We start from the raw sequence: 22,858 nt of genomic DNA on the forward strand, positions 1-22,858 counted from the left end.
GCATGCACACTCAACACACTCCATCCACACACACAATTATGCAGCAATACACACACACACAAGCATGCATCCTACAATCAAGCAAATAAGAAGGTAAGAGCTCAAGAGAAGAAGAAATCTTTGCACATGAGAAATGATTAAATTCCCCCCATTCACATTTGAAAAGTTATATATATACGAATGGACTTTGCCCGGTCCGCTAACTTAAGTGGGTGCCCATTCTCTATCCATATATACAACAAGGCATTACTATGATATAGTGTTTTCATTGTTTATTTTAGCACAAGAGACAACCTGTTAGTGTTTACCAACTCAACAAAGGTGCTTTCAAAACAAAGCCCTCAATTCCATGCTACCATTGAAATATTGGGACTTTGGTCTAGAATCCTCCTATTAAACTTAAGAGTTCAAATAGCATTGCCATAACCATCAGCATTCTAATGTGTGCCTTTTTACAGTAAAAATATCTACTATTATGTGATATAAATATTTTGAAATATCAAAAAGTTCATCAATATGCCATATTGAATCATTTTATATCTCATCAAGAGGAGCAATCAAGACTTAGAGGTTCATATAAACACCCTTCAACATTACCTCTCCAAAACAATGAACTTGGAAATGCAATCTAAATGATGAATAAGCTTGAGTCACCTATGACTATAGGCCACCACCCTATAAAAATTCAACATCTATATTGTATTCCAAGCAGTTTATTCTATTATCAAGATCACCATTTCTCATATGCATTGTTCTATAAGGTAATCACCAAGCTTCTCCACCACTATATTGCATTCACTTGGTTGAACTCCTTCATCATATATGCCTATCACAAGAGCAGCACTCGTTCTCTTTACAGTCAAGCCTCCTTGTCCCTGATAAGTTTCAAACCGTAGTCAAGCTTAAAACAATCAAGAGGGTTCCATTCAGTAATAATTTGTGCATAAATCCTTTAGAAACATGCACACCAAGGTTCACACCCTCCCAATGTTCACGGAGAATATTTTTCTTCTCAGATCTTAAAACTTACAATTTTAAAATTTACAAGTTTGAACATTTACAGGTTTTTTTCACTGAAATATAACTAAAATGCTTAGATTTTTCCAAATTTTAAAGATTTTTAAATTTACAAAAGTAAATTTTATAAGTGAAATCAAGAATTTTGCAGGTGCGTTGTAAGGGTTTGTAGAACACTACACCCTCCTACTTACATATAATTAATCTGTTTTAAAAAAGGATCTTTTAGAAACGTGCACACCAATTGTGAGAATTTTACACAAAAAGAAACATATTGAATATACACCAACCTTTTTACCACGAATAACTTGGCCAGGTTCGCCTTGAATAAGCATGTACTTGGTTCCTCCTAGTATAACGCCATGTTGCGCAAGTTGACTACTATCATTGAAACCTTTTACGATATTTTCAATCTCATCGGGAGTCACCTGAGCAATATAAGTCAAGCATAATTAAGGAAGTGATGGGCAAGGGACCAACAAGTCTTGATCCTATTATGAAAATTTGAGTCCATTTGCCATGTAAACCTTAGCCTAGGGCGAGTTTAGGGCTTTAAGCATCTCATACTTAATCTAAAGATGGTTGGCCAGCACTCGAGAGTAAGGAGGGCAAGACGGGGGCCCACCACCATCATTTTGCGTGTGTAAAGGCTCTAGGAGGGTACATGTTTCTAAGAGAATCAGATCATTACGTTCCTAAATTTCAGGAGTTTTAGATCGCATCGTGCTTAAGCTAATTAATTAAGCTGTGTTTAAAATATGTTGAGGATAACTTACTGCAGGAAAGCCATCGCTTTGGGCCCAGATGTTGCCGTCTTGGCCCATGATCGCAGCAGCCGTCAGATGGTTTCCATGGGAGAGCTCCACCATCAGCTGCCCATCCACAAACTCCTGCCACGACATCTTCTTGCTAAACACCACCAAGGCGACAAACGAGTATATGGTATGTGTGCAGTCTGTGTGTGTGTGTGTGTGTGTGAGAGAGAGAGAGAGAGAGAGAGAGAGAGATCTCACAATTACCCAAGGTGTGCAAGGCAAGCAGTTAAAAGTGCCCAATAGGATGAACAAGTAGAGCATATATACATACATGGGGGAATAGAGCTTGCATGCCACATCATTGTAAATGAGATTGTATTTAGAGAACCACCTTCTATGGAGTGGTGTTAGAGTAATCAATGGAGAAAGAGCTTTTATGAAGTAATAAGTGGGGAAACACATTGAAATGTGGAGCAAAAGTTTTCCTCTCTTTTTTTTTCTATGAAGAAAGGATCACTAAAATCATTCCAAACTTTAAGTAAACTATTGTTCACCATGACCCACACTCAACAATGTGGACTAGTCTTTCACTTGTATATGCACCAAACTCTTCACTATTGACAAATATCAACAAGTGGTAGTTAGCTTGTATGACATGCTCGTCTTCTAGATAGAGTCCCCACAATCACCTATCATGCCGACAACTCCAACTAGCCCTACAACATGTAGCAGTGACCACCTACCAAAAACTACCCTACAACACTTTATATACTTTTATGATTCATACATATATTCTCAACTTTTTTAAGTGCTTTACCTTGTTTATCTTTCCTCATCTCATACACGAAGCGTTTCTTTTCTTACTCATACTTTGGGGTTTCACCATTACTTTTTAGGGGCCCTCAAGTCTCACATTTTTTTTTCTAGTTTTTGAAACATTATACCATCTCACTTTTTTCATCTTTTTACCATAGCTTTGAGTTCACGCAATCTCTCTCTCTCTCTCTCTCTCTCTCTCTCTCTCTCATACACACACGCACACATATGTAATATTTACATGTATGTATATGTGTGTGTGTGTGTATACACAAACACATACATACATACATACATATATGTGTGTGTGTGTGTGTGTATCACATGCACATATATATATTGACATACTTACACACATGTATGCAAAATCATATGTATGTATGGGTGTATATGTTTGCATCTATCTATCCATCTTATGTATATGCATGTATACATGTCATCAAATCATGATGATGACATTTCTTAAGAGACAATCGTAACCTAAAACTAGAATCTTGTCATTTTTCAATCATGATAATGGCATTTCTTTTATGTAACAAAAAACATACTTACACACGTGGATGTAGATACATACATATATATGTATGCATGTATATGTGTGTGTTTATCTATCCATCTATATATATGCATGTATGTCATCAATCATGATCATGACATTGCTTAAGAGACAATGGTAACTTAAGGGCAAAAATTGTCATGTCTCAATTATGATAATGGCATTTCTTTTATGTAATGAAAAGCATACCACCTACGCATTGAACATTTTTATGTTCCTCTTAGATTTTGTGAGAATGAAATTTGCCAACGTTGTCTTCAAAAGCTGGCATGATGCAAATGAACACAACATAATAGCTTGAGTAAAGACAAATCCATAAGGCTTAATTTTAAAGTCATACGTTAAGTATAAGCTTGGATGTGAAGTGATAGAATTGTTGGCATATTAGAAAAAATGTAAACATCGTAAGGTTAATCATCTTTTATATCTATCTACATTTCTCATACCACTGTGTTTTTACTTAACTTTCTTTTTCATAGATTTTTTTGCATGTGACCTTTTTCTTGTAGCAATATCTCCCACATAGACTTGATATATCTACTAATAATGATGTTATTATAGAGGAAATGTACATTTTTAAAAAACATGGCAATGGTCTCACTATAAGTGTGTTCATGCAAAGGTATGTACTGGTACTATGGTAAATGCATTTTATTTAAAGATATGTTTTTCTAATTATTAGAGAGACTTTGTGACTTAGAGTTTATATTGTTAGGTTTCACATTGGTGCAAACATGCATTAAAAATATTTTTCATTAAGTTTTTTTCTCAAGAATAAGGACATAAGAAACCTTCAAATTTTCATATAGGAAGATAGGAAAAGGGATTACCTTATGCTGGTGGCAAACATTTGGTTTTTGAAAAAAAAAAGTATTCTTTTATTTATTTATTTATTTTAATCATCAAAACTTCTGAGAATTTAAACTTGGTATTGATAAAGGTAGGCTACTTAATACACCAAATCACGATAACTTGATTGCACTAGTTAGTTTATTCATAATGATAAGAAGTTAGATAATGTTATCCATGTTCTTTGCATGTGACTTGTATAATCTTTATAGAAGAGGTGAAGTAAATTATAGTTAACTTATTTTCTTCTTTCTAATTAAATTTTATTTGTGACTTCATGTGCATATGCAAGGACTTGTTATATGCTAAGGTTTTGACTATAGTGGCATTAGCTAATATGGTTTGATCTAAGAGACCATGTTGTTATTTTGGTCTAGTAAAATATATTATTAAATGATAGAATTGAATAACTTGTCACACGGATATATGTAGTAATATAGAGCTAAGTAAATAAAAGTAAAAGTAATTCAATACGTTGAATTATCACATGCATATATGTAATAATATAAAGGTAAGTAGATAAAAGTAAAAGTAACTCAATGCACATGGTAGATTGTTTTTTTTAAAACATTAGTGAGTGTACATATAGGTTATCCATGTGTTCTTGCATTCATACATGCAGGTACACACATATCCATGCATGCACGTAAATGTACATGCATGATGCAAGCACGCATGTACGCACGCACACACACACACACACACTTACATGTGCGCACATGGACACGCAACATACACGTGTTAAATTCTAACTAGAAGGTGTAACACTTGCTAAAATAATATGTCAAACTTTATTCAAACCAAAAGAATTTGGGTATGGTTTTACCTTTAAATAAACTTCCTAATGATTTATTTGTATACAACATTCAACCCTTAAAATTCATGACTTATTTATATGAAGAAATCATAAAAATAAAAGTTACATTTGCACTTAAAAGTTAGTGACTACTTGAGACCTTCTTTCTTTAAAGAATGAAAAATACATGCATGTCACTCTTACAAGCCGTGACCACCTGTATTCTTCTTCTTACACAAGGAAAATATAATTCCATGATAATATTTTTTTAAAGTATTTGATAAAGAATCAAGAGAGAGGAAGACATTAGTTTTATTTTTCTCTTCAATAAAATTCCTTGTTAAATGTTATAAAGAATCAAGAGAGAGGAAGACATTAGTTTTATTTTTCTTTTCAGTAAAATTCCTTGTTAAATGTTATAAATTTTAAAAAAGAAGTGTAATCTTTACAAATGCTAAATATAAATTACAACACTTGAAGGTACTAACTCAATGATGTGCAATCTCTTTATTATGATGAAAGGATTTTTTATAGCATTGTGTCTTATCAATAAGAGTAAATGCATTATATACTTTTGATTTTTTTAATATTTTGATGAAAGAATGCTTTATAGCAATGTGTCTTATCAATGTAAATATATTATATACTTAGATCTTTTTTATATTGGACAAAGGTAAATAAGAGCACAAACATTTATTCTTAAATGGCCCACCTCACAAGGGAAAGCATCTTATGACCCCTCAACAACCACATATATAATATATGGTAGTTTCTTAAAGTTTCAATTCTATTCCTCTTTAGACATGGATACAAATGTTTGAATTAAGAGTTTTAAAGATTATTGCTATATCTTGTAGGTGTTCTATCATTTCATTGGAATAGCATCAAGAATCAGACTTTGCATTTTCAAGATGATGAGAGAGACACTTCAAGAAATAAGTTTATATTTATAAAGACAAAGGAAAGATGATGAGATGAAATTATTTTAATATTTGACTTGAACAAATATGACTTAGGTTTATTATCTCAATGACTTAGGTTTATTACTCAATGTTTTAAATTTGTGCTAACAAATTATCATCTTTGTTAAAATTGACTACTTTTTATTATGCACCTCCAATTCTTTGTCCATGTTTATCAATTATCCCCTCTTTAAAAGAACAAAAAGAAAGTTTCATATTAATTTTGCGAGGGTAAAACACATTTTCTTACAATTATGAAGACTTTTAAATGATAAGGTAGAGATGCTATGCTAAAAGGGATATATTATAAAGAAGCGTATTGCATATGTAACACATGTAGCTTCCTATATCACTACATATGAGAAAAACAAAGTGGTTGCTTTAGGATTTCATTTCCATGAAGATATTTATGTTGTTGGGGACCACCTCAAAGAGCATGGCTTGCTACGTAGTTGTCACCTGTTCATGCTAGTGCTACATATAATCAGTCATGGAAGTGACCAGCTCCCAAGCGAGGTTTGAAAAACCTTCCACAATTTGGAATGGTACCATGGATGGACCGAATTCCCTCTGAGTAAGCCTACTGGGAGAGGAAGCATCCCGCCAAGGACCCATCACAAGGTATCCATTGTGTGTCATTGTGATGAAGAGGGTGATGATAAGGGGCCTTCTTCAAGAAAAATGGGGGGTGGAGAAGGCAGGGGTTAGCTCCTAGGGCTAGGGGTTTGGATGAGGTTCTCTTCAAAAAAATTGGTCTATTTGTTGGCAAAGGTATTCTCTCTTTGGCATTGTGACGGGCTTCCTCTTCCCCTCTAACTTTACGTCAAGCTTCCTCTCACTGATGAGTATCCACATGGTGGCATTTGGAGGGTGGAGAGGTTGGGGAGGGATTGGAGTCTGGGATAGAGGGCAGAATGGAGGTGGTGCCTTGTATGCAGATGGGTTGTGGTAGTTCCTCCCAGTCTGCAGTGTGATAAATGACTTTGGTGAGAAGGGATGGCGCCACAAGCTTGCCTTGGGGGTTCAAGCATATGGTATGGAGCTCTTTATGTAAGTATTCCACCCAATTGACCTGTACACCTTGGTGGACGTGGGCTAAGGTGGAAAGGTTTCATCAATTAAACCAGTTTAACCAGCAGAAGCGGGTGGTGAGGAGGAATGTCAGGGCCCAAGCAAGCATCACAAGTTTGGGGCAAGTGATATTTTGCCATTCGACTCCATCTTTAATGGTCGACCCCTGGAAAACATCATGCACATGGTGCATGAGATTATTGAATCTGATATAAGGTTGCTCGACTCATGGGAGATGGAGTGCATCCTGAACGAGATCGAGGCTGATATTTACTATAGGGAGAGCACCCTCATTATCTAGTACTTGCCCTGTTAATTGGTTGGCATCATAGGTTTCAAGGAAATATAAGCAATTAAGGATGTTAGGCCCCCAGGGTTACAATGTGGACAAGCCACTGAGCCCTATTTACTCTAGGGGTGGGTGACGATGGTAGCATCCACTATGGCTTGATAACAAGGTTCAGTGTAGTAGAGATACTTGTGCTCAACCTTATGGGTATTCTTCATGAAGCTATGGAAGGTGTGACTATCGACGTGCTTTATGAGCACCTCACCCACCCATATTTCTCGAAGCAGTGGCCCGCATGCCTCCTCTTCTTTTGTGGGGTATGAGTAAGGACCTCATAGGATGAGTCCGAATGGCCGGGGTGGCCATGCGAGCTGGGGATGAGAAAACAGGCAAGAAGTTGAGAAAAAATATGGGAAAAATGGCAAGAGTTTGGCTAGAGGGCAAGAAGAAAAGCGAGTGAAATGAATGGGCGTGGGCCCTTTTATATATTTTCAATAAAGGTACGCCCGTGGCTTCACAAAGGTACGGGCATGGCTTCATAAGGGTACGGGCATGGCTACATAAGGGTATGGCCGTGGCTACATAAAGGTATGGCCATGGCTATAGAAAGGTACGACCGTGGGTTCAAGAAAAACAAGTGTGGATGGACAAGTGAACGGTCATGGCTTGACCAAGGAACGACCATGGCTTTGCGGAGTCGGAGTGAACGACCATGGCTTCATGAGAAAACGGCTATGGGGCTATTTGAATGAACGGCGGTGTCTCTGATGAATGAACGGGCATTCCCTTGTGGAGGAACAACCATGGCTTTGATAAATGAACGGGTGTTCCTTTGTGAAGGAACAACCATGGCTTTGATGAATGAACGGTCGTGGCTTTTCCAAAGTGAACAGTCATGGTTCTCTAAAGCGAATGGCCGTGGCTTTTATGAAGTGAATGGCCGTACATTTGGACTTGGTTTTTTTAGGGGGCACCTTGTGAGATAGGTTTTATACCTTAAGAATACATGGTCGTCGCCCCATTATAGGTTTTGTACTGACTCCTTGCCCAATTAGTGAGGACGAGAAGATGGGTCCAATGAGGTTTGGGCAAGGTTGGCAACTCATCGTGAAGCTTTGGTGCTTCACAGGAGAGAGCCACTATAGGATAAGCGGTTGGAGAGGTAAGAGGTTGAGTAAGGGTGCAGCAAGGGAGTCGGATAATAAGGGCATGCAGGGTAGCCGAGGTTGATGGGATATCACTAGTGGGGAGACAGTGGGCAGCCTTGGCTTCCTGCTGGATTTTTTCTTTCCCTTTATCCTACAGAGTGGTAGTGGTGGCAACAAATGAGGATCGCTTTGGCCTTCCGTTAAAATTGTTGCAATGCAAGGAGCTTGGGAAGAGGGGGTTTGTATATCGGCAATCAAGGTAACCAGATTTGCCAATTTCCATCATAGAATTTTTGGGCAGTGTGAGAAGAGGTTTAGGTACCCACCTGTAGGTAGTTACAAGTTGAGGTTTAGGTACCCACCTGTAGGTAGTTACAAGTTGAGGTTTAGGTACCCACCTGTAGTAGGTAGTTACAAGTTGAGGAAGAGGTGGGTGGGGATGACCTCTTTGTGGCGGGAGAGGGTCTTTGTCAAATGTTCTCCCTATTTTTGTGGGCTTGTGGGTGCCTTATCAGAGGCCATCATGGGTGTAATTAGACACCACCCACCTTAGCTTAGTACAATCACTCACCAGGTAAAAAACCATTAGCATGTGATTAGCTTACTCCACTTGCATTAGTGAAGGTACCATGGATTTTAATAAGGTGTACTTTGGCTTTAGGCAATGAAGAAGGCCCTTTTCAAACTCGTGGATGATCATCCTCCTTGGCTATGGCATCCATATCTTGTAGCTATAAGCAAAGGGGCTTGAAGGGTTCTCCTTTGCTTTGTGATGCTTTCTGCTTCTAAAGTTTGGCTTCAGTATTGACCTCTTCCTTAGAACTGACTGGAATTCGGCTAATGCATGAGGGTTTGAGAGGGGCACAGGTCTGGACTCGGGCAATCATATCTTCTCATTCAAATAGGTCAATCGAATCTCGAGGAGGGACAAATGGAATTTGTTGGTGTGGTAAAGAGCTACTGGGTTGTTGGCTTTGAGCTTAATTTATTATTTTAGGTTCCTAGGGTGGCATGCTAGGCCTACTGGCTTCTTCGTGTATTTCTAGAATAGCACGTTCTTGTGGGATTAGAGCAAATTGTGGTGGGGATCTTAGGGCTTCTTTTGCAGTGCTCTCGTGTCCTTCAACATGAAGAAGTGCTTAGAGAAGTAGAAAGGGATTGAAGAGTCCTCTTTAATCTTTTCATTGTTTGTTCTTGAGAGCTTAATCCAATTTGTGCCACCAATTCGCTAGGACTACTTATCCCTTTGCTAACTCTCTTTATATTACTTCCTCTTCTCTAGGGGGCCACCTTGGGTTCTTCAAGCTATCTTTTTAGTACTGGAACCTTGACAGCATGGCTTAAAATTTGTGTAAGAAGATATGGGTTCACCACCTTGTGAAATCCCTATCGAGCATGCTTGCCCAATCATCTTATTCACCTATGTGCAAGAAATAGACTTTGTGCATATCCATTCTGTTATACCGGTCTGCTAGCTTCACTTCCATTATCAAATGCTAGCTTCTTTTATGTGTATTGTTTTCCACATTTCAATTCTCCATTGTCTTCTTTGTGTGCTTGTGACTATGTCTGCATCTGCTGATTTTACATGACGTCAAAGTACACCAGCCCCACAAATCTCACCAAGTAGGAAGTCATGTGCCTTATCTTTGTTTCTTTTTTATTTAGTTTGCACTATTAAATTGGTAAGACACCATACTTGAGGTAGGTAAGTGTATCACATCAACTACCATGTTTTCTTCATCTCTCACATGTTTTCCTTCTTTGGAGGCCCCCCACCATTCGACAACTCTTTAAAGCTCTACGCTTTCCTCCAACCACTCGTGATTGTGTAGTCTACACAATCAGGGTCCCCAAAACCATGATTGCATAATCATGTCATATTAAACATAACAAACCCAACAATTAACCCCTCCACACAAGGACATTTGAGCTGCCAGTGGAATTAATTCATGATCAAAGATGCCAAGTTTCTTGCCTTCTACCAGTAGGGCACCAAAAGGGGCATAGTTACAAGTGTAGAAGGATCCAAGAAACCAATATGGATAATAGAAAAGCTTATTCGGGATGCCCTCCACTTGCCCACCTTCTTTTCAAAGAAGGTGGACTTCTTGGACATTTGCCCACCCACTAAGGTGAACAATAATGGAGCTGAGTTTGCTACCTTGAAAGATCCCAAGATGGAGAAGGTGTGTAGGGTTGCCTCCATATTCAAACTCGGGAGGACTTCCCAAACTTTAAGAACCTTACAGCCCTTTTATCACACTAAGGAGTCGAGAGTAAATCATCTTCTGAAAGTATGCAGGAGTAAGCCTTCTATTTGGATGTAGCATATGCTTATTTTTATGACTAGAGATGTATGGTATGTTGATGCAAGTGTCTCTAACCACATGACTAGTCATGGAGAATGGTTTAGAGATATGCAAAAAATGAAGAAACTAGGGTATGTAAAAACATGTGATAATACTACACATCCAATTGTGCATGTTGCTAAGGTACCATTCTCTATGCAAGATGGAAAAATGAAATACCTGGCTAATGTACTTTATGCTCCCAATATTACAAAAAACTTGGTTTTTGTTGGACAGATGGTTGAGCAGGGTCTGCAAGTGAGGTTTAACCCACATGGGTGTTATGTAGAAGACTTTAATAACCAGTGCCGCCATGGTTACAAAGGGAAACAAAATTGGTAGAATGTTTAATATCAGAACATGCCTGAAGTGAAGGCTATAATGTTTGCACATGGTACATGTGTGATTGTAGACATTGACATTTGGCATAAGCATATTGGTCATGTCAATATTCAGTACCTCAAAAATATATAAGCCTAAAGAATTGTTACAAGTTTGCCAAAGTTTAAAGTGGATGGAATGCACAAGGTCTGCGAAGCATTAATCAAAGGATGCCACTATATTGTTCATTGATGACACACTAGGAAGTTGTGGGTTTACTTCATGAAAGAGAAAAGCAAAGTGTTTATACACTTTCGAAGCTTTATGGCTATGGTTGAGAAAGAAAAAAGCATACACATAAAATTCCTAAGATTAGACACTGGGGGATAATATTTCTCCAATGACTTTAGTGATTATCTAAGGAAGCACGGGATAAAGAGGTAGTTTACATATAGATACACCCTACAACAAAACAAGGTTGTAGAAAGGAAGAACATGCACATTGCGAAAGTTGTGCATATGTTCATGGAATACCTCATTACTTTTGGGCTGAATCTATATCAACTACAGTTTATATTATGAACAGAACTCCCACTACAGCAGTTCATGGCATGATTCTTAAACATAAATTTACTTGTAGAAAACCAGATTTGGCACACTTGAAAGTGCTTGCTTACATTGCCTATGCACATGTGCCAGATGAAGTGAGAAGCAAACTAGATCCCAAAGTAGAAAAATATATCTTCATTGGATACTCCCTTGAGTAAAAAGGTTATAGATGATACAATCCCACTACTTGTGAGATGTGAGTGAGCATGAATGATGTTTTTAATGAGATGAGTAGCTAGTATACTCTAGTGAACAATTCCATAGAGACTTATGTAAACAATAATATGGTTGCGAATGGAGAGTAGCAATCACATGTGCTTAGTGGACTTCGAGAGTCCTCTAGCTTGGGTCCATTATTAGACCTTGGTCAAGAAGGTTAAGGCAAAATGCTAGGAATTCTGGCACATCATTTGGTGGTATTATGAGTGCTACAATTTTAGCAAATTCACATATATCACAACATAAGGGAAAAGAGAAGGTGGATCAAGGTTTCATAATGCCTAATGTTTCAGCATGTCATTCATTTGTTGGGGACAGTGGCTTAAAATGAAGCCTTGATGAGAAGTTTCGGATCCCGGTTGTTTGTTACATAGGTGTATAAAGAGCCAAAGCAGTGTTTAGAACACCTAGAAATGATCCAAGTGTGGAGATCTATGAGGGTTAGATATCTGTTGGGAAAGTTGAGATATGATGATGGGTATACAACCCATCATATCTAGTAGTGTTGAGAACACCTAGCAGTGATCCAGGTGTGGAGGTCTACAAGGATTGGATATCTGATAGGCAGGTTGAGATATGATGGGCATACAACCCATCATAATGCTTATATGGTCAAAGCATAATGCAACAAATAGAGCTCACATGCTTTGAGGACACACTTAGGACATAAGCATTAGGAAGATGATATGGATGAAGATGGTTGCCATTAGATGCAAATGAGACATGAGAGTTGGTTCCTTTGCCTCAGGAGAAGAAGGAAGTTGGATGTAAGTGGGTCTCTAAAGTAAAGCAGAACTCAGATGGGTCTATGAGTAGGCACAAAGTAGCCAAGGGATAAACATAGACCTATGGCATTGATTATGAGGAGACATTCAGTCCAGTTACTAGGATGGCAACTATGGGAGCACTCATTCGCTATGGCTGTAGCTAAGAAATGGTCTCTTTACATCAGATGGATGTAAAGAATGCATTTCTACATGGTGATTTATAGGAGGAGTTCTACATGGTGCAACCACCAAGATATGTGGACCATGCACACTTAAAGTTTATTTGCAGGTTGCATAAAGCCTTATATGGCTTAAAACATGCACCTAGAGAATAGTCAGACAAGATAGGAGAGTATCTTGTCACTATTGGATTTCATATATCTATAACAAATTTTTCACTTTATGTGAAAAAGACAGACAAGGGTATTGTTTTAGTAGTCATCTATGTTGATGACTTGATTATCATAGGGGACAGTGATGGTGACATTCATGAGGTGATGATGCTCCTTAGAAGGAAGTTTGTAATAAAGGATTTGGGTGAGCTGCTGTGGTACTTCCAAGTTATAGAGGTGATTATATCCCGTTAAGGAATTTGGATTTTGCACAGGCAGTATGCTTGGACATGTTGTCCAAGTATGAGCCAAGTATAGGATGATAGGTTGTAAGCCAATCTCAGTGCCATTGGAGGAGAACACAAAATTAGCTGTAGATAGATCTCTACTATGTATAGGTGCATTATAGGGAGTTTGATTTATATGACTACCACCAGGCCATACTTGAGCTATGATGTTGGGTTGGTGAGTTAGTTTATGTATGCCCCAAGGAATCCACGCTTGGATGTGTGGCTAGGAGGATACTCAAATATATAAAGTCCCTAATACACTATGGATTTATTTAAGAGCCTAGAGTACAAGTATAAATGTAATGATATATAGATGCAGATTGGGCTGGTAGTATCTTAGATATGAGATCTACTAGTAGCTTCATGTTTTCTTTTAAGAGTGCTATTGTTAGCTGGATCAGCAAGAAGCAGAGGATGAGTACAGGGGCACTACTATGGCAACATCATGTGAGGTAGCTTAGTTACAGAAGCTATGGCAGCATGGGAGGTAGCTTAGTTATAAAGCTATTAGTAGATATGGGTGAACCTATGGATAAGGTTGTTATATTATGACAATATGAACATCATAGTAACCTAATGTATGATGCTATGACAAAGCACATTGAGGTGCATTATCACTTTATAAGGAAGAAGGTCAGTACAGAGGATCAAGCAGCTGACATCTTCATAAAGGCATGGGGTACAAAGAACCTCTGCAGGTTCAGGAGCTTACTTGGACTATAGGGTATGGAGTTAAGCTCAAGGGAGGAGTGTTACTAATTGAAATTTTATATATTTTGGCATGATTCAGGCGTGTTTTGGGCCTTGTTTTAGCTTTGTAAGTTTTTTGCAGCAGGCACACTCTCTGAAAGTGTCATTTTGACTGTATATGCCTAACTTTTGGTTCGGTACAAAGTTACGACAAAAATTTGGTTACAAGACAGTCTGTGCATAGATTCTAAGTGTTACATGTATTGGTGCATGTATTTTTACGTGATTGGTTCACATATAGTTGCCATATATAACAGGTTTATAATATCACTATGTTGGAGATTGCAGGTTTGTTGTAAGTGAAGAAGTCTTTTGCCAGCATTGGTTGGTAAGCTGCTACAAGAAAAGATGTCTGACAGCTTGTCACGGATTGTGAGTGACGAGAACCTAGACAAGAACAACTTCCAAGCATGGAAGTTCGTGATGAGAAACTTCCTCATGGGAAAAGGATACTCGGAGTTTATATCAGGTGACGTGTTACAAACAATAAAATTGACTATTTATCTTGAGTGACCCAAGTGTGATTTAAGAATCAGTTGTAAGAGTGAATCTGATTAATTATTGAGAGGGTGACCCAAGTGTGGTATAATAATTAAGAGCGAATCTTATTAATTCTTGAGAGGGTGACCCAAGTGTGTTATAAGAATTAAGAGCGAATCTGATTAATTCTTTAGAGGGTGACCCTAACTGGTTTGTGAGTGAATCCAACCAGCTGTGACATGTGAGACACATGTAAGGAATGTGTGAGTTTGATTATGAGTGAATCCGATCAACTCTGCGACATGTGCGATGCGTGTGAAGACATTGTGAGTGAATCTAATGTGGGAGTGAATCCGATTAATTATGTGTGATGCATGGTTTATGTGTGAAGTATGGTAGTAAATGACTTCCATTTGTCGGTATTATTTTTGCGAGTGATTCCAAAGCAATTGTGATCTAACATTGTGGACTATTTTTTATATTAGATCATAAGTTTGGGACAACAAAGGTGGACATCGGACGGTATTATCTAGCCATGCACATGTGTGCAAAATAATTAATTTTGTATGGTTTGGCCCATTGTACATATGTTGGGCAAGGTTTATTTTTTATGAGATACTTTAAAGCGTTGGCAATTTTATAAAATCCCAATTTTGGAAAAGCTATGCTATTTATGGCTCCAAGAGCTAAATTCATGAAATATGATTTAAATACCACGTGGGAGTGAAGCCACACACATCGGGGGGGGGGGGGGGGGGGGGAGGGAGGATTGCACCCAATCTTGTGTTCTCTGATTCTTATGCTCTTGAATTATACTATGGTATCCATGGTTTTTTTTCTTATTCAATTTGTATAATATTCAAATCTCCACATGTACCAAAGGTCCTATAACATTAATATCAGAGCACGAAAATTCAAGTATTGAATTTGGGTCATGGAGACTTGAAGAAAAATAAAGAAATTATTTTTTTCTCACAGGTTATTCGCTTGGAGCAAATTAGAAGGCTTTTCTACATATTCAAAATATTTGCAGAGCAGCAAGGGTACAAGGGCATTGGACAAAGAGAGTATTCATTCAAAAATTAAAGGTTTAAAAGGTTTCAAGCTTTTACCCAAAGGGTAATAACTACAAGGCAAAAGAAGGTGGAAAACCACAAGTGGATTTGCAAGAAACTACCCTCTTCATCAAAAAGGGGTTTTTTGAATCTCTCAACCTCTCCCTAATCCATACGGATGGAATCAAAGAGAGGAGGAGCATTAGAACCCACAACAAGATTGCTAAATCAGCAGCAGTGTCTAAGAAATCAATGGACGGATGTGAGTCTCTTTCAAGTCAATTTATGGTTCAAAAATCAAATCGTTTTCTCACAACCAGAATTGGGTTAATTGGAAGCTTGAAATTAATAAAAAATTTCCCTTCTCTCCTCTCCCTACAATGACTTGATGACCGGCTGAAGCTCTTTCTTTTTTGCTTAAATTTGTGTTACGTGCAGCGAATTTCTTTTTCCTACTATGTGCCATGCGCGTTTTTTAGGGTCGTCGGCCATTCATTTTGGGTGAAGCCTTTTACAAAGCTTTAATAAGATTTGGTCAAGCTTTATATATAAAAAAGGGGGCTGGATATTATGCTTATTGGGCACTCGTGGGGGGGATTCCTTATTACAAGCCAAAGCTTTTAAAAGCTTTGCTATGATTGCATAAAAGAAAGAAAAGAAGAAGAAGAAGCTTACTAATATAAGCTTTTAAAAATATTATAAGCTTTAAAAGCTTGTGAATTAGCTACTACATAAGCATTAAAAATCTTATATGTACACAAGCTTCAAACCCTTCTATATCCAAGACAAAAACAATTTCAGCAAGCAGGATTTCTTCTTCAACAATTATTTGAAACTCATTTGAAGTCTTCTTCAACAAGATATTACTTGGGTTTATTGTTGACATCAAGGTGTTATTGGATTATTATTCTTATTGTTCAATTTGGACATCATCGACTTCGAGCACTTCAACAAACCTTCTTTCAAAATACACGGGAGTCAAATAAACGTATTATCTTTTCTATTTTATTTCCGCACTCCCATATTGTTTTTCTTGCTTCTTCTACAATGGCAACCTATCCTCTACCACCGACTATCCAAGATTAATTAAATGAACTTCAAGCTCAACTCGTCTCACACAGTGACCATAAACAAAGAGAAAACTTGAGATAATAATTTCACACAAGAAAAGAAGAAGGTCATATTTCGAATCCAATTCTTCATATTTTCAGGGGGATTGCATACACAAGACAATACAAACTACTCTTCAAGCACATGAAATGAAGAAGGGAAGCAAGATCAGTAGAAAGGCTTTTACTTTTCAAGATTATGATGGCAAAAAGGATGGACACGTCATACCCGTATGGTTGAGCCAGCTTGATGATTATTTTTTGGAGATAAATTTTATGAGAATGATAAGGTTAAATGTGCTATTAATCATTTGGTAGGCAGTGCAGCTCTTTGGTGGAATGTTATTAAACAGGGCAAACACAAACCAAAGTCATGGGGAAAGAATTCCAAAAGCTAATCAAGAAGGATTTCTTACCTCTGTCATCATACAAGAGTAAAGCCAGACAACAATGGGATATTTTTAGATAGTTAGAAAAGGAGAACATGTCATCTTATCTTGACAGATTTTGGCAAACTTTATTACAACTTCAAGCTATAGAGAAAGTGCATGAAAAAGAGCAAAGGAGAAAGTTTATAGCTAGATTGAATCAGAAGATTGAAGAGCAAAGGAGAAAGTTTATAGCTAGATTGAAGTTAGTCATTATAGAGCGGAAGTGAACATGTTCCATTCTCATTCTCTTAGAAACGCCATCTCTCTAGCCTTCAATTGTGAGAAGAAAAATGGATATTTCAAGGCCACCATAGTGGCAGATTCTCACATTCCTCCGTTTCCTTGATCTAACCATCTTTCCAAACCTTTTGAGAAATTTCAACATAAAGGTGAAGCAATAAAGGAAAATGGTACACAACCAAATGGAAACAAGGCTGAATTGTCAAAGAAGAATAACAATGGAGAGAAAAATCCTCGTGTGATTACATGCTACAGACGCGACAAAGAAGGACATTATGCATATGAGTGGCTATAGAAGACAAAGAATTGAGTTGCGGCGTGGAATGTGATTAAATACAAAGGCAACGACAACCAACCAAATCAAGAGGGTACTCCAAATCATAACTTCTATGACTAGCAAGGTAAGCCTAAAACTCATACTATTACATTGTTCAATATAAAAACAAATTTAGAGTCCATAGAGGTGACCTTTGTGCCAAACAAGAGGAGAAAAACTATTCTTGGGTATGTTTATTGATTAGTTAATTTATATTATTCGTCATAATAGTTTCAATGACTGATATGTACTTTCTAAAAGTGAAAGAAATTATATATTAGATCATTTAATATTAAGACTTCAATGAAATAACAATGATGCACATATGTTTTTCGATTGATCACCGAAGGATATATGTCACTTATTGTCATTTCACAATGAACCCACAAACCTTAATATATGTATAAATATATTTCAACCTTACAAAATATTTTCTTTTCAATTTCAAAAGAAGGTTGATGAGTTGTCTGTGACACACACTCGTCTTAGTGTTTGTGAAGAATACTCTTTTGCATGTATGTGATGAATACTAAGTGATATTTATATGTGATGGATAACTTATCACAATCAAGTATTGAGAGGGATTCTATGCTGACTCTTTTCACTTGTTAATTAAATATGCAACTGAGGTCAGTTGGCAACCCAAGCAAGAGGGAATGTTATGAATAATAAAATTAACTATTTATCTTGGGTGACCCAAGTGTGATTTAAGAATTCGTTATGAGTGAATCTGATTAATTCTTAAGAGGGTGACCCAAGTGTGATTTAAGAATTAGTTATAAGAGTGAATCTGATTAATTCTTAAGAGGGTGACCCAAGTGTGGTATAAGAATTAAGAGTGATTCTGATTAATTCTTTAGAGGGTGACCCTGGTTGGTGGTTGTGGATGAATTCAACCAGCTGTGACATGTGAGATACATGTAAGAAATGTGTGAGTTTGACTATGAGTGAATCTGATCAACTTTGCGACATATGCGATGCGTGTGAAAACATTGTGAGTGAATCCAATGTGGGAGTGAATTCGATTAATTATGTGTGATGCATGGTTTATGTGTGAAGCATGATAGAATGCATAGTGGAAGATTGGAAAGTGGAAACACAGGAGAGAGAGAGAGAGAGAGAGAGAGAGAGAGAGAGAGAGAGAGAGAGAGAGAACACAGGTGTATACTTGCTCTCTATATCACCAAACAAGATACAAGTCTCGAGCAAGAGGGGAAGAAGACCTTGTATGTGAGAGACTGTAGCAAGCCAATATGCAAAGGCACTAAGGCACACAAGAGGCAAATACCCAAGTCAAGATAGAGGAGGGAATGGCCCGGCTATATATATGCCAAACAAGGGGCAGCCAATCGGCTCTCAACGACTAGGGAAAAAGGCAGGACTCCATAAAATGGAAAAAAATGGGAATATAATGTGAGGGGTAACCAGCCCCTCTAGCTAACATGGTCAACCCTAAAGGCTAAAATAGGACACCACAAAGAAATCCATCAGTAAGGGGATGATGATGTTTAACACCCCCTCGTAACACTTGATGATGCTAAGTGAACTCCAAAAAAGCCAGAGACGCTGTCCTCAATCATAGATGAAAGACTGCAGCAACAAGTACCAAGAAATCTCCACAAGCAATCTCCTCACCAACTTAGCTACAAAAGCAAAAGAACAAGCTGCCAAGTACACCGCTCCTCTGGAAGACAACAACCATGTAGGATGTGACGTGCTGCTCCAAATAATGGTTCCACTCCCAAGTGTAAGAATAGTCCTCGAAGTCAAATGTCATGTTTCCAGCCTAGAGAAGGTCTAAAAAACCTCATAACCAACCAAGATCAGATCCTATAGATAATCAATCCTAGGAGAAGTAGGTTGCTCTCTCACTGGAACCCTCTGAGTCCTGCTGCTCAAACTTTGTAACAAGAGTTGCCAAACGCTGAAAAGAAGCATTCTTTGGAAAGCATGGCACATCAAATGATGTAAAGAATCTATAGAAAAGATGGGGTCCATTTGCTCAAACTCTGTACCATGAGTTACCCAATGTTGTACACAAGTACAAGCATCACCAAATGAAAGGACTCCATATCCCCCTCTAAAAAATGACATCATCGGACTGGTACAAGCCCAACTTGATTCTGATCCAAATCCAAAAAACTCTAGAAGTACCACTATGCCCCAGGCATGGCTACTAGCAACCACATATCCAAAGCATCCCATCGGGTCCAAAAATCCATCCTCCAAAACAACCTTGCACACCTCATCAAACCAAATGCAGAACTAGCAGAGGGAGGGAGGGAGGGGCATCCTTAGAAGCAACAGAAAGAGAGGCAGAGGTAGACTCCTGCCAAAGAGGAAGGGAAGTGGGAATATAAACTGTAGTGGTAACAAAGTCCTCAAAAGCATCACTGAGAGCAAAAGACTCTTCCATAAGTAGAATCAGATCCCACAAATCAATAACAACAAACAAATGATCCCTGTGATGAAAGGATCACACCTTACAGGCAAAACACCCTCCTTTCTTTGCAAACACTGCAAAGAACATAGGCTTGAACAAAATAAACTTTACTCAGGATCTCTGAAAAGATACTCTTATCGTCAAGAAAGAACTACTCTCCTCCAAATTTGTGAGCTTCTGTCATAGAAGAAAGTCTCCCCAGACACAAAATAGCTCTTGAAACTGATCCTCAAGTGAAGTAGCTAGAGATGGGCCCCCTCTGAGTGTAAAAAACTCATTTAAGAAGCAAAACGCAACCAAAACACTGCTGTTCAATAAAAAAATAGCACTCCACCGCCAAACAGAAGGCGAGGAACATAAAGAAACCAGGGAACTATGTAGGCCATGAAAAAAACACGGGTATAGATGCGCCAAAATCAACAAAATGCTGACTCAAATCAGTAAATCCAGTGTCCTCCTCAAGTACCAAGCTACCACCAAAGCCACAATCCACATAAGACCCCCTCTACAAGTGATATGTGTCCATTGGAGAAGAAAACGCAGCCAATCGGGGACTACAAACCTGAAAATACAGATCGACCACCTTCCACACCTCATATGAGGAAAAAACGTTGAAGAGAAGGTACCTTCAGGTCCAATTGATGAATCCCAAGTGAAGGTAGAGCTACCAGCAGAGTAGGTATGGTCCAGAAAACACAGCAAAACAAGGGTGCAAATTTGAAAACGCAGAGGTGAAAAGGAGCAGTAGATAGGGCAAAATCTAGAAACGCATACATGAGAAAGCCTCTGATAAACCAAGCAGCATCAGCAAACAAGCCTATAGGACGAAAAACGCAGCACATACATTGCTGCTGCCCTGCACAGAGCAAGCCGACAGCACTATAGGAGTCCTTGATACTGATGAAGATTGACAACAAAACTGTAATGGTGTAGCGCCAAGAAGAGGGCAAACTGACCAACAACAAATCTATAAAAAAACATAGGAAAGAGGAGGGAGCAAACTAACGTTGCAAGTCATCGATGCTCTGATACCATGAAAGAATGCACAACGGGAGATGGAAAAGTGGAAACATAGGAGAGAGAGAGAGAGAGAGAGAGAGAAAGAGAGAGAGAGAGAGAGAGAGAGAGAGAGAGAGAGAGAGAGAGAGAGAGAGAGAGAGAGAGAGAGAGAGAGAGAGAGAGAGAGAGAGATAAAGAGAAAAAACAGGTGTATACGTGCTCTCTCTATATCACTAAATAAGAATACAAGTCTCGAGTAAGAGGGGAAGAAGACCTCGTATACGATGGACTCTAGCAAGCCAATATGCAGAGGCACTAAGGCATGCAAGAGGTAAATACCCAAGTCAAGTATGAGGAGAGAATGGCTCAGCCATATATATGCCAAAGTAGGGGCAGTCGACCAGCTTTCTCATGACTAGGGAAAAAGGCAAGTCTCTATAAAATGGGGAAAAAATGGGAATATAATGTTAGGGGTGACCAACCCCTCTAACTAACATGGTCAGCCCTAAAGGCTAAAACAGGACACCACAAAGGAAGCGAGTAGCAAGGGGATGATGATGTCTAACAAAGCATGGTAGTGAATGATTTCCATTTGTCAGTATTATTTTGTGTGACTGATTCCAAAGTAATTGTGATCTAACATTGTGGACTATTTTTAAGTATAGATCATAAGTTTGGGACAACAAAGGTGGACATTGGACATAATTAGTCGTACACATGTGTGAAAAATAATTAATTTTGTATGGTTTGGCCCATTTTACATATGTTGGGCAAGGTTTATTTTTTATGAGATACTTTAAAGCATTGGACTATGGTTCAATTTGTAAAAGCCCAATTTGAAAATGCTATGCTATTTATGGCTCTAAGAGCTAAATTTATGAAATATGATTTAAATACCGTGTGTGGGAGTGGTGCCACACACGTCGGGGGAGCGGGGGGGGGGAGATTGCACCCAATCTTGTGTTCTCTGATTGTAACGCTCTTGAGTTATGCTATGGTATCCATGGTTTATTTTATTATTCAATCTGTAGAACATTCAAATCTCCATGTACCAAAGGTCCTGTAACACGACGAGAAGGAGTTGAAACTTTGAGAAGAAAATGTCACTCCTCAAATAGGTACACACTTTAAAGTCATGGCATGAGAGAGCCAATAAAGTGATGTATTGGCTGTCTGCTAGTGTGTTGGATGCCATGATTGGTTATATGCAGGATGCAATGATACCTAAGGATACATAGAATACCTTGGTTAAGTTGTATAGCACAAGTACCAAGGCAAGAGAGATGCCATTGAAGTAAAATTTGCATAAGGATACATGGGATACCTTGACTAAGTTGTATAGCACAAGTACAAGGCAAGAAAGGTGAATTTGAAGCAAGAGTTACATAATGCATGGAAGAATAAGGGCCCACCTAGACCTTGGATTGGTTCCACATGAAATACCTATGTGGTTTGGTCATGGGTTCCCATGGCGTGAAAGCATCAAACGATCTCCATTCCCCATGGTGGCAGTCTAAAGAAGTTAAGAAATCCTACCTTATTATAGGAGCCTGCTAGCATTTGCATCCTCAAGTACTAACCTTTAGCAATTAGGGGGGACGACACCATTGCATAATACGCTTTGTCTCTATGGTTGTCTTTAACATGGAAGTTCAGCATGTAGTCATTCACATGTTCTAATTCTTTGGCCCTAAAATAGCCTACTCTATGTACGATTTATCTCTATGGTTGTCTTTAACATGGAATTTCAGCATGTAGTCATTCACGTGTTCTAATTCCTCGGCCCTAAAATAGCCTACTTTGTGGTGATTTGATCGGGAATGCATGGAAAAATAAACTCTTTTGGAACTTCGATTCTTCGTGGTGTTGCGCCCATGATGAACAACA

General features: G+C 38.3%; 1 protein-coding gene across 2 annotated transcripts; it reads right to left on the reverse strand.

Moving 5' to 3' along the window:
• Positions 1-457: 457 nt before the first annotated feature.
• On the reverse strand, positions 458-2,139 carry LOC147633597 (profilin-3-like). 2 transcript variants are annotated; one of them, XM_086806719.1, is made up of 4 exons: positions 2,104-2,139; positions 1,794-1,907; positions 1,308-1,445; positions 458-875 (listed from the first exon to the last, which is right to left on the reverse strand). In XM_086806719.1, the coding sequence occupies exons 1-4, from the start codon at positions 2,122-2,124 to the stop codon at positions 741-743; spliced, it is 408 nt and encodes a 135-aa protein (XP_086662845.1). In that variant the 5' UTR covers positions 2,125-2,139; the 3' UTR covers positions 458-740. The 2 variants fall into 2 exon arrangements, with proteins under 2 accessions (XP_086662845.1, XP_086662846.1); XM_086806720.1 differs by lacking the exon at positions 2,104-2,139 and having other exon boundaries at positions 1,794-2,024.
• Positions 2,140-22,858: the final 20,719 nt, after the last annotated feature.

This window comes from Cibotium barometz, chromosome 12, assembly GCF_041138505.1.
Source record: "Cibotium barometz isolate CiBa-2024 chromosome 12, ASM4113850v1, whole genome shotgun sequence".
In the NCBI taxonomy this organism is placed as follows: Eukaryota; Viridiplantae; Streptophyta; class Polypodiopsida; order Cyatheales; family Cibotiaceae; genus Cibotium; species Cibotium barometz.

What these genes read in the sequence shown, in the direction of transcription:
- LOC147633597 (XM_086806719.1), bottom strand. Translation starts at nt 2,124, where the DNA reads ATGCAAGCTCTATTCCCCCAT. An exon ending in TGCAAGCTCTATTCCCCCAT is followed by an intron (nt 1,908 to 2,103) that starts GTATGTATATAT and finishes ATGTCGTGGCAG; the next exon opens with GAGTTTGTGGATGGGCAGCT. An exon ending in AAAGCGATGGCTTTCCTGCA is followed by an intron (nt 1,446 to 1,793) that starts GTAAGTTATCCT and finishes TATATTGCTCAG; the next exon opens with GTGACTCCCGATGAGATTGA.